The sequence below is a fragment of the Microcebus murinus genome, chromosome 17 (assembly GCF_040939455.1).
Source record: "Microcebus murinus isolate Inina chromosome 17, M.murinus_Inina_mat1.0, whole genome shotgun sequence".
Taxonomy (NCBI): Eukaryota; Metazoa; Chordata; class Mammalia; order Primates; family Cheirogaleidae; genus Microcebus; species Microcebus murinus.
Window position 1 is genome coordinate 33,782,095 of NC_134120.1, and position 12,493 is coordinate 33,794,587.

Below are 12,493 nucleotides of genomic sequence, written 5' to 3' on the forward strand. Positions count from 1 at the left end.
AGTAAAAAAATAGTCAAGTATTACCAACTTTGTTCGGCCTAAAGATGTTCCAGGTTGGAGATGGGTGGCTCCAGCAAACATTGTGTACTTTATAAATGCTGCTTTACATGAAGTATTTCCGTCACCACTTACTGCTTGCTATGTTCAGCGGTATTCATAACCAACTTTTACTTTAGAAAAATTAAAACTTGAAAGAAAAGGCCTTACTAATCCTAAACTAAAGTTACCTGGAGACAAGCATTCTCAGTGATGGGGGAAAAAAAAAAACCTTGGAAGGGGTGAGAGGGAAAACCAAATCATCTTTAAAGCTGGAAGTACCTCCCTAGAGTTGGAAACTGACGGTGACTACCGCATTTGCTACTGAATGGGGGGGGGCAGGCTCGTGGACAGCACCCGCCCCACCCTCACTCTATCCCAGGCTGCTTCTGCTCAGGGCAGAGGAGCAACCAAGGGCACTTTGTCCCATCAAAGGTCAGGATCTGGCTCTTGCCTTCCCTTTCTTCCTCTGGCCGGAGTCCCCTCGCCCACTTGGCCGAGGTGTCCCTGCACACGGCGCTGTGGGCTGACACGGTATCAGGGCACAGACCACGAGCAATGACAACGTAGGTAATTCAGCACTTCCGGGAAAAAATGGCAGCACAGGGAGGAGCCTACACATCACCCTCCCTCCAAATCTACCACCCAAATGACCAATGAGAAGTGGACAAGTGGTTCCAGGAGCCCTGAGACTAGGGGGACCCACACCCCGCCGACTCTGGCAGGTCCAGATACAGCAGAGACTGCAGCTGGCCCCACAGGAACACTGGGGCCGGTATCCAGCTCCGTCCGCAGGAAACGCAGCGCTGCAGAAAACCATGCAGAAAAGCTGGGCAAGCGCACGATACACCCCCTGGTCTGGGCAGGCCAGGGGACAGCCCTGAAGTGTGCAAATTTCAGTCCATTTGGGGGACCCTGTGCTTGAATGGGCTGGAAGAGGAACGACAAGCACAGGTCTCAATTCATCTCTGGCCCAGTTTTTTAGGAGGATGCAGGGCTGATGCACGGTGGCAGGAGGGTGGCAAGAAGGGCCACAGATGGGACACACAAAGGACTCAGGGAAGCATTTGTCACCCCACACCAACAGTAGCAGCCGAGAGTGACTCGGCCTCCCTCTCTCCCCCTCCAGCGGTGCCGGCTGTGGCTTCCCTGCCCTGACCCAACTCCCCAGCAGTGTGGCTGGTTCACCCTGGAGGCCACATCCCCAACAGTGTGCCAAGGGGGGATGACAGAGAGGCCAGACTGAGGTCAGAGCCAGCCAGGGCACAGAGAAAATGAGACACCAGAAGGAGAGGTTTCAACAACCACGGAGGGACGAAAAAACAAACAAACAACACAGAGACACGTACTCTGGCTGCGAGTGGTTCGGCTTCCCCAGCCACACCCCACAGGCCCTATGCTGCCTAGACCTTCCAGTTTTTCACCAAAAGCCAGAAGGCCATATTTTCACATCAAATCTCCCAGTTTTTAAATGTTCATAATTATTCCAAAATTTTAAAGCATAACGGAGAGGATGCACAAAATACCTGCAGGCTTAACATGGTCCCATGAGCTGCCAATTGGTGTCTGCTGCAATGATTCCCCCCTGAGAACAGTCCCTGCCATACCCGCTCAGCAGGAGGAGAGAAATTGAGGGAGGATGAACCCCACCCCTCCACACTGGCCTCAACCCACCTGGGGCTGGCGACACCACCAGGACACTGTGTCATCCAAGCCAAAGCCTAGCCATGCAGCTGCCGTAAATAATCCCTGAAGTCCAGACAGAGAGCAGAAAGCCCTCCTGGCAAAAGATAGGACAGAGGACGTTTCCTCCGAGCCAGCTGGGTGGGACATGGGACACAGGACCAGGGTAAGGAGGTCGAGGAGCGCCAGGCTGGGCCATTCCGTGGAAAAGACAGTGGCTGAGAATCTAGCCTTGCCTCAGGAAGCAATACACTGTTTCCCCTGCTCCTGTTTCCCCACACCTGGGGCCACTTTGGTGACCTCCCTAACCTCTAGTCTGAACCCAACCTCCACCTTCTTCCTTCGCTCTGAAATGCCAAAATACAAACTTTTCAGTTTTTTCTGGGATGGAGGATGTTGGTTTAATTACCACGTGATCATATTGGACCACTGCCTTCCCTCGAACGTCATTAAATCTCTTTCTATGCTGTGAGATTCATTTCTGGCGCTGCAGAGGCCTATAGAGACCATCTGACCACACATCCTGATCCTCATTAGAGGAGTCCCTAATATGCATAGCACTTAGGGGTTTTTTTCCATATAGGGGAATATAGTTGGCTCTGGTTCCAATTTTTCCAAAGAAGCCTGAAATCTGGACTTTTTAATCTGCCAAGTCTTAAATGTTGACAACCATTAAAACAGTTTAAAAAACACATTACGGGGGCAAACAAAGTATCTGCAGTATTCTCCTAATTGGAAAGGGTTGAGCTAAATGACTTTTAAGATCTTGTCCAGCTTTTTAAAATAATTCTGATAATGATTAAGGCGATTTATGATTAATTGGCATTTTGCTGTAGGTGAAATGACCAAAGCAAATTTCTCCATGTAAAACTAGCCCAGAAGAGGCAGTTTCCCTTGAGGTACAGCCAGAAAGGGCAGCTGGTCCTACTGTTTCTACTTACCTTTTTCTCTTTTCCCATCCAAAGCATGTCATATATCTGCAACTTCTAAACATATAAGATACATGTGATTCAACATATAAAATGTGCCACGCAAAGCACCTCACAGGGACCTGGCTTCAGCGCAGGGTTGCATCTTGGTTTCATTGTCACATCCCAAGAGCCTGAAGTGGCACGTGGCCCATAGTGAAGGCTCAGAAATGTCTGCAGAAAGTTTAAGTTCATAGGAATATGCCACTCTACATCCTCCTTCCCTAAGAATAATTGTGAGGTGCAAAATTCCACAGTAGATTTATATTAAATACTGGCTATCCTGAAAAAAAAACTTTTGATCATTAGCTATAACCATCCAAGAATAATAAGTCAGATAAATATTATTCCTACGTGTTGTGCAGTTAAGACCTCTTCCCAGCAGCCTGCTCACATTTCTGGAGAGCACTTGGCTACGCTAAAACTCAAATCTATCTTTACCTCTCAGCAGATACATCAGCAAGTGAAAGCAAAGGATGCCTGGGTCTTTAAAAAAACAGCTGACGGAGCACTGAGTTTAAAAATAAGGATAAACTAAGAGTTCTGAAAGCAGCTGTGGGTAAGTACTGGGTTCTCCCATGCTCTTGTTCCCTTTGGGTCTGTGGGACTCCCACAGAGCTCCGGAGGTCACTGCATGAAGGGCACACTGCTCCCGACACTCCGACAGCCAGCCCGCATTACGGCTGGCAATGTAGTTTTTAAATGCTGTCCTGACCCGGTTTGAAGGCCCTGGCTGGAGACCAGTCAGTTCCCTTTGTCCAGCAGCATGTTAAGTCTACACCACAACCCTTTTCCCCATTGGTTCCTCACACCCCAGGCCACCATAGATGGAACTAACTGCCCCAGGGACACCTGTGCCCCAGAGCCAGTCCTGAGCCCACTTGCCCATCCCACCCGTCTGCCCTCGGAAAGTACAATGCAGGCATCCACCACGGGCCCCCTTCCCTCTGCCTCTCCACCCACCCCTGTGCTTCCCGAATAGCCCATGTGGGGTGCTGTGAGTGACAAAACCGCAAAGCCTTTTTCCAGTCTTTCTGAATCTGCATCTGGCCTCACCAAGCCCCACCCAAGATAACACGGTTAAAACATAGCTAGACCAATAAAAAAGGATGTTCATAGGATGTTCTCCATTGCGAATGTCCAGTGGCTGCTGTCAGCTGAACACAACTTAAAAAAGCCTACATGAGGAATTCTTCAAAGTCACAAAAGGATTACTCAACATACGGCCTAGGAAAAATGACGGCTTCCTTGTATAAAATCACAAAAGTCGTACCCCAAGCAATCTGTCATTTGCATCCCTTGGAATTTACTTTCCGGGAAGGGGCTTCGGTCAGATACGTCAAAACGTGCTCATGGCTGGGCACAGCGCCCTGGTTACCCAGGTCTTCTGAGACGTAGCTGGCGTGGGGCAGGCACGCGAGGCACCTCCGTTCTGTGGAGGTGCTTGCTCATCTTCCACTTGGTGAACCTTCTAGTCTCCAGTAAATGGACACTACTGGAAAGTACAATATGAAGGCAAGGAGCCAGAAATGTGGGGCCAACTCATATTTTTAGAACAGCTGTCTGAAGTGAGGGTCTCGCCTCCCTGGCATTTTCTACACAGACAGAGAAGCAGCAGGTGGTTGACAGGGCTCTGCCTGGTCATGAGTGGGTGTTCTGATACTTAAACATGCAGGAATTGCCTTTGGCTTCTTTCTGGTGCAGGTCAGAACACTGCAAATTAAGCCATTGCAAGCTTCATGACAAACGTTCACTAAGGTAGAGAGCATGGATGAAGTTCCCTATGTCAACACCATTTTCATTGCCAGGAAGTCCAATTCACACCATTCACCATTGGAACCTTATGTGGCCATTGAGTGTAACTTGCCCCTATACAAGGGTCCCTCAGCAGCTCACAGACCATCGGTGGGAAGGCACTTACTGCTGCTCACTAGGAGTAGCTTTCTACGCTTGAGTTTTCTCTTCCTAATTCCCTCTGTGTGGCTGAGACCCGAGCCCAAAGCCCACCTCTCTCTCTCTTTGCTGCCTCCTCTGTGGAGTCTGAGAAGCCAAACACTCAATTTTGCCAGCCTCCCTTGCAGCTACAGAGGGTCATGTGACCCAGTTCTAATCCACATAAGGTCTGGGGAAGGGGCAGATTCTGACTCAGTTGTTGCCTTCCTGATAAAAGGGGCTGACCCCAGCTGGCAGAGCCAACCCCTTGCCCACACTTGGATGCAGATAAATGTAGATGCTTGTACCAATGATCATGCTACAGAAATGCACATATACGCTTCTAGAAAAGGGTCAGAAAAATAAGCATGTAGATGGTTGTAACACTAGTTCTACAGAGGTGTGTCTGTGTTGGGGGTGGCAATTTTTTTTTTTTTGGTAAAGTTAAAATGATGTATACTTCAAACATTAACAAAAAAAAAATACACTGTCCACGTGGACCCACTATTCAGAATTAGGCAATCTTAGGTATATGTCCTGTCATGTGGTTCAGTAAGTAGATGTCCATATTACACCTGGAAAATAAACTAGAGGAGGAAGTTCTCCCACCTTTATTTCTGTGCCTTCCTCTAATTCTAGGTGTTGGACCAGTGTGAACGGAAATACGACGATGAGAATCCAAACCTGCACCTATCTTTTTAGACACAGAAAGATGGCTACATTTGGAGGTAACACAGCAAGACAGAGTTTATGGTTCATTTGTCTACACGTACCGTAACAGCTTTCATATCAATGCTTGACTTACATAAGGATAAAAGTCATAAAATTCATCAATAAAGCATCTCTACTGACAACTTGCAATTGGGGATCCACTACGAGCTCAGGGAAAGCCTGAATGGGGACAAAAGAAGCTGACCTTAGCCTCACAACACTGCCAAGCACACAGCAAGGCATAGCAAAATGCAGGCTGAGGAACCCTCCTCCCAAATGCACATTTAGCATTTATCAAAACAAACAAAAACAACACTGACTTGGAAAAAAAAAAAAAAACTTTTAATTTTTTTTTTTTTTAATGGGCCCCAAGTTTTCTCTTTTTGTTGCAGGGGAGGGGGCGGGGGAAGGGCTCGGAGTCCTGATGCACTGGATAACAGCACAGAACATGAGGAATCATTCTCCAGGCACAGCATAACAGCACAAATGACTGTTTCAGTTTGCCTGTCTCATTTAACTTGAACCGTGGACGTTTTGTAGTATATCACACACTTTTCATGTGCTTTCCCTTCATCGAACGGAAAAGAAAGCAGGTTTGGGGTTTTTTTCTTCTTCATATGAACACGGAACGTGCCGTCTGTGCGGTCACGGGCACGATGCAGAGGGGAGAGCAGAACCTTGACCGGTCTCGACACGCCCCGGTGCCTGGGCACGGCCGCTGCCTGCGCGCTCGGGAAGCAGCTTTATAAGGTAAAGCACTCGACTCCAGCCTTAATATTTTTCCAACTGCAAAACGGAGATAATACTGAACTATATCAAATTTCCCCTTTTATAGTTCAAAACTGTTGATAGCAACAATTTCATATGGTCCAACCTAATAATTCCCGCCCTGCCTATTCACAGGTTGTTTTTTTTAATAACAGGATCAAGTAAAATTATTTATACAAAGGTGCACACAAAATCGACATCTATAAAAAGACCATTAACTTTATGAACTGGAACAGGAATCAGTGCTTCAAACTCCACACGTGCATCGCTTTATAAATGAAATCACAGAGGCCACTTTCAGAATCGCTCTTTAAAACGAAAATTCTTGAACCGGCTCCAGGCCTACCGAATCAGAAACAGGAGGACCAGGTCGGAACGAGCACTTCTGACAAGAGCTCCAGGTGATAACTCAAGTTGGAAAAAATATTTTTTCCCAGAGCCTTTCATGGTTGGGTGGGGGGAAGCTTTCTGGTGAGATGCAGGCACTACCGGAGCCCATTTCGTGTGCCTCCCTTCTCGCCAAATACAAAAGAGTATAAAGACCCAGTTAGGGCCGGGCGCGGTGGCTCACGCCTGTAATCCTAGCACTCTGGGAGCCTGAGGCGGGCGGATTGCTCAAGGTCAGGAGTTCAAAACCAGCCTGAGCGAGACCCCGTCTCTACCATAAAAATAGAAAGAAATTAATTGGCCAACTAATATATATAATATAAAAATCAGCCGGGCATGGTGGCTCGTGCCTGTAGTCCCAGCTACTCGGGAGGCTGAGGCAGAAGGATCGCTTGAGCCCAGGAGTTTGAGGTTGCTGTGAGCTAGGCTGACACCACGGCACTCACTCTAGCCTGGGCAACAAAGCGAGACTCTGTCTCAAAAAAAAAAAAAAAAAAAAAAAAAGACCCAGTTAGTAGCATGTGCTGGTTGCTTAATATGACTCCAGGTAAAAGTAACAGTAGCTCAGTCACTAACTACTAGGAATTGAGAAAACCTGGTAACGATGTCTTTTAACCACAGGGTTTTCGTACCGCCTCCCCCACCAATCCAAGTCTTTTAAAAAGCTCTCAGTATTTAAGTTCCTGGAGGTGAACCCAGCCCTCCCCTGCAGCTGGGGGTGCTGCGTGCTGGGTCACAACTTACCCCTCAGGATGTAGTTTTGGTGGTTCTGATCGGCCTCCGCTCCCACCTTGATCAAACACGTCAGACCTTCCGCCACTACAAACTCATGCACCAAATCCTTGTCATCCTGGCAGGGAAGGAAAAAAAAAAAAAGACTTCAAATACCGTCCCAGTCCATCTTCCAGCCCAGCTGTCAAAACTACGTGCAAGCCTTTGAAGCCAGAGTGGCCCCTAAAGACTGTTCTGCTCTATTCAAATGAAGCATCTTCGCTGTTGCCAGAGGAATTTTACAACCAGTCTTCACATCATGGTTTGCCAAGGACCAATTATTGCCTTCTGGGCAATCTGATAAAGATAAGGCAAATGGATCTCCCAACGGTCAGAAATATTTACAGCGTTCTGTTTTTCATTCTTTAGAAATTACCAGGCTCCATTCCCCAACAGGTCCCAAGGGGTGGGGGGCCACATGAAACTTGCTGGGTTTTAACTACAGGAAACATTTGATTGCAGGGAAGGACTCAAAGCCATTCCTGTGTTCCAAAGACGGTCCTCAAGGATAGTGGTTACAAAAAGGGTCTTGCAAAGGCTCTCTGAGAACTTAAAGCAGCAGCTTCTCCAAACTCCAGTGCTGCGCTGCTTGCAGGACAAGCAAGGAAGCAGTGCACCCCCTAGGTCGGCTTGCAGACCCAATCACAGAATGACCCCGGAAGGCTCAGGGTCATCTAATCCGGTGGTTCTTAAAGAGATCTGCAGACCTATCAACCCCAGAAATGGGCAAGAAGAGCATCACCTGGGCACTTGTTAGGCCCCGCCCCTGACCTACCCAATAGGGGTATTTAACAAGCCCTCCTGGTGATTCCCAAGTGCTCAGATGTTCTCACTCTGACTCCTTCACATTAGCATCATCATCCGGGGAAGGCTTAAAAAGAAACAGGAAGCAGGACCCTACCCAGATGGATTTAATCAGAACTTCTGGGGTGGGACCAAGGCTCTCATTACTACATTCTCCAGGAAATCCTAAAGGGCAGCCCGTTCAAGAACCACTGATCTAATGTTACCTTCTCTTTACAGATAAAGACACTAAGACTCAAGAGTGGCCCCCCAAAATGTGGTCAAGATCACTTAACTACACCCATCCAGCACCCAAACTCAGTCAACTTCTCTGTGGACCAAGTTCAGTGGAGCTCTCACGAGAGGGATTTCTCCACCACTCTTTTCCTCAATGGAGATGGAGAGATTTCCTCAATTGCACAGTGCCCCGTCTCAAACGGAGTTAGGATACGGCTGGAACATTCATCTTCAATTATCACAACAGAGCACAAAATAAAAAACCTCAGTGATGTAAACAGTAGAGAGCTTAATGGAATAATGAAAGGTTATTGTTATAGGAATAGTCAGCAAACATGGTTTATCTCCAAGAGAGAAAACTAATGTAGATGAACTGCCATAATTCTGTCCCTACATGAAATCAGCCCCTTATTTTGATTTTTATGGCATTTTCCAATTATATGGATGGGGGACAAGCTCCATGTGCACAGCCTCAGCGAAGGCTCCCTCTGAACCGAGAAAGCACTCCTCAGGGTCAGAGCTGGCTCCGGGGGGAGGCTGGGGGAGCGACGCTTGCGCCCCGAACGTAATGAAAGACAGCTGTGTTAACTCAGACTTCAAGATAATCATGGCTTTGGAAGAAAGAGAAAATGGGACAATATCACGAGTTTTTGGAAAATTACTTTACACTCATATGTATAAAGGAAATAAAAAAATAATTCTCTCTCCATCCATATCCTTTTCCACCAGCACATGTGAAAACTGAACATTCAGATGAGCTCATGTCTAGTCAGAAAGTTTTTCCAAGCATGTAACAAATGTTTATTACTTTAACTAAAACTAGATTCACACATGACTTCATGGTGAAAAAGTGAGAACAAGCTCTAGAGAAACCACTCAAGCTAATCACTAATATTAATATACCAGAGAATTGACTGTCTGGCAAAGGCACTTGGAAAAAACACGGGGCAGGCGAGACAGTGTTTATAAAGATAATTCAGAACTTTAAAATTTATGCACATTATGCAGATAAGGCACTTACGAAAGAGAAATTTGTGGGTAATAAATTTGGAGAAAAATCTTCCACCGTTGGCAATGTACTAGATTTTAAACATATATCCTAAAATATGTAGGCATTAATACATGATTTCTAAAATATTGGTTTCAGACTAGAATGAAATCAAAATGCTAACACTGGCTGATTAAGCGCTTATTGCTGCATTTCAGAATTTTCTATAATATTGGTTATAGAAATTGGTTAACCTTTAATTATTTTTTTAATACATATTGGTCAAGAACTACTAGTCAAGTCAATCTAGATAATTAATGGCTCTGTTTAGGCCATTGCAGTCTAGGCATCCACACCTAGAAAATACAAGAGATGATGGAGATGCTAACCCGTGGTGTGGAAGGTGGTGATCTATGGCCCAGACATTTCGCTGCCTGTGTAATCCAGCTAAACCCCCGTGCATTGCTGCCGTGGCTGAGGGCTGTTCTGTGCACGTGTGTGGTCTTCCAAACAGACCATAAACTTCTCATAACAAGCACCTTCCTCCCTGCCTACACAGTGCCAACCAGGCTGCTCAGAAATATTTGTATAATGAATAAATAGTAGAAATGATGGCCCTGGGAATTCAGAGAACACATACTACAGAGTGAGCTTGATTGAAGGGACGTGCAACAAAAGTCTAAACATGTTTATTTTTATTACCTTTTTCAATTTACAGAACTTCAAACATACACAAAAGACGACAGAATAGTCTAGTGAACCTCAGGGGCCAATCAATGGATATGAATCCTGTTCCATGGATCTTACCACCCTCTCCCTGGCCATATTAATCTGAAGCAAATCCCAGTCATTACATCATTTAATCCATAAATATTCCAACATGTACTAAACAATAAAAAATTAATACTTGGCCGGGCATGGTGGCTCACTCCTGTAATCCTAGCACTCTGGGAGGCCAAGGTGGGAGGATTGCTTAAGGTCAGGAGTTGGAGACCAGCATAAGCAAGAGTGAGACCCCGTCTCTATTAAAAATAGAAAAAATTAGCCTGGGAACTAAAAATAGAAACAAAAATTAGCCTGGTGTCATAGTGAGCACCTGTTGTCCCAGCTACTCAGGAGGCTGAGGCAGGAGGATCGCTTGAGCCCAGGAGTTTGAGGTTGATGTGAGCTACACTGACACCATGGCACTCTAGCCCGGGCAACAGAGCAAGACTATCTCAAATAGTACTTTTTAAATATTACCAAATGTGTAGTCAGTGACCAAATTTCCAGTTGTTTCATAAATACTGCTTTTTATAGTTTGGATTAGGATCCAAATAAGAGCCATTCATGGCAATTAGTTGCTATAACTCAAACATCTTAATTCATAGGTTGTCTCCTTTTTTTTCCCCCTTGAAATCTGTATGTTGAAGAAACCAGGTTATTTGTCCTGAAAAGTAGCCCACAGTCTACATTTTCTTGGTTACACCTCTGCGGTGCTGTGTAGCAGGTGCCTCTGTCCTGGATCATTTATAAACGGGCCACTGCATATAGAGCCATGACCAGATCGAGGGTTGATTTTGTTGCCCTGACTACATCCTCAGTGGTAGTTTCTATGTCCACTGGGAGGCACGTGACACCGGACTGTACCTCGTTTCCATCAGGACAGAAGCTCCTGGTGCTGAGCAAATAGGGCCATCAATTCATTAGAGGCTGCAAAGTAGTGATATTCTAATTCTATTACTCCTTTCTATTTACGAGCTAAAATATTCCTGCAGACCTCCTCTCAACTACTGTTTGATTATACTAATGTTCACATATGAAAAGGCAAAATAAATGCAACATTCTAAAACTTAATCACTTCCAAAACAGTGAGCTGGTTACTAGCATTTTCCCATAATGAGCTAGTTCATTAGCACCTTTTGCCTGCTTTTTGCTAATCCCTTGTATTAATATTTTTTAGTGCCATCATAAACTTGTCAATTTAAACTAACATTATGTGTTTCAATCCATGGCAGTCATCACACCCTTATTGATGCTAACTGTCCCCATCACTGGCCAGCCAGTTGTGGGAGACCCTTCAATTTGCTTCTTTTGGCAATAATCCTAGTAGTATTTGAGAGCTTTCTTGCTTCTCTGTATAATATGTTCCAAGTTTATCACATTTCCTGCTCCAGGCTTGGAATCAGCCACTTCTCCATGAAGCTCTGGTTCCTTTTGGTGTTTTAGACCACAGTCTCATTGCTGACAGTGTTTTTCGCTAATGAAGTGATTATCACTACTAGTTCTTTTCAATAAACTAAAAATATGCTTATTTTCTTGTTTAGGATAATATACACCATGGATTAATTATGATTCTAATTAAATTCAGGAATATACATTTTTGAACTTAGGAATCCTGATATTTAAGATTTCTAAGAGTGATAGAATTAGAATCTCCCCCCCACACACACACACACACACAGAGTCACAGAATAATACCAACACTACCACCACGAATACAATTATTATAAACAGTTTTATCATTGTTGTAGAGTTTGGGTAGTTCCTTTTGTTCTAAGGGTATATCCTACTAAAGGTGCACAAATTACAGTGTTTTAAAGTCACTTGGAATAGCTCCTATCTGCGTGGTTCCGCCGCCAACTGGGTACTCAATCAGATATGAAAGAAGTCAAACCCGAATGATGGCGACGGGAGGCACGCTGAGGGACTAAATGAGGTAGGATGATGTGTGGCATGAATGTGGCTCTCTTATGCGCAGAGGCCAGGCTAGCTGCAATCAGGTATCTGAGCTCCAGAGGAGACACAATGGTAAGTGGAGAAGTTGTGTTTTGTTCAACTAAGTAACAGGAAGACATGGATGGATACACTGGCAGTGGAGCTTTGGGACAATTAATTAGTACAACATTTACTAAGTTAGAGACAGGAAAGACTGAGGATGGAGAGATCTGCCAGAAGACAACCCAATGCACCCAGTCTATTCACTTATTGAGGTGGGACCAGACACTAAACTTGGCACCAAAGACCAGGTGCTGAAATCCAGTGGGTGCACAGACTTCTGGACTAGATAGGTGTCATGCCCTGCAGCATCTTAATTTCTGTACAGGTTGAGTATCACACCTAGCATTCTTGGGACCAGAAGTATTTCAGATATTTTTGGATTTGGGGACCTTTGCATATGTATAATGAGATGGGACCCAAGTCTCAACATGAAATTCACTTGTGGTTCATATATACCTTTTATAACTCA

At 45.3% G+C, this 12,493-nt stretch overlaps 1 protein-coding gene across 6 annotated transcripts in view; it reads right to left on the minus strand.

The window, feature by feature from the left end:
• Nucleotides 1-12,493, minus strand: part of FHOD3 (formin homology 2 domain containing 3) — a 428,752-nt gene that overhangs the window by 228,017 nt on the left and 188,242 nt on the right. For all 6 annotated transcript variants that reach the window (XM_075993495.1, XM_075993494.1, XM_075993491.1 and 3 more), the window contains exon 5: nt 7,230-7,335. In XM_075993495.1, the coding sequence (XP_075849610.1) occupies nt 7,230-7,335 (106 nt within the window). The remainder of the gene's footprint in view (nt 1-7,229; nt 7,336-12,493) is intronic.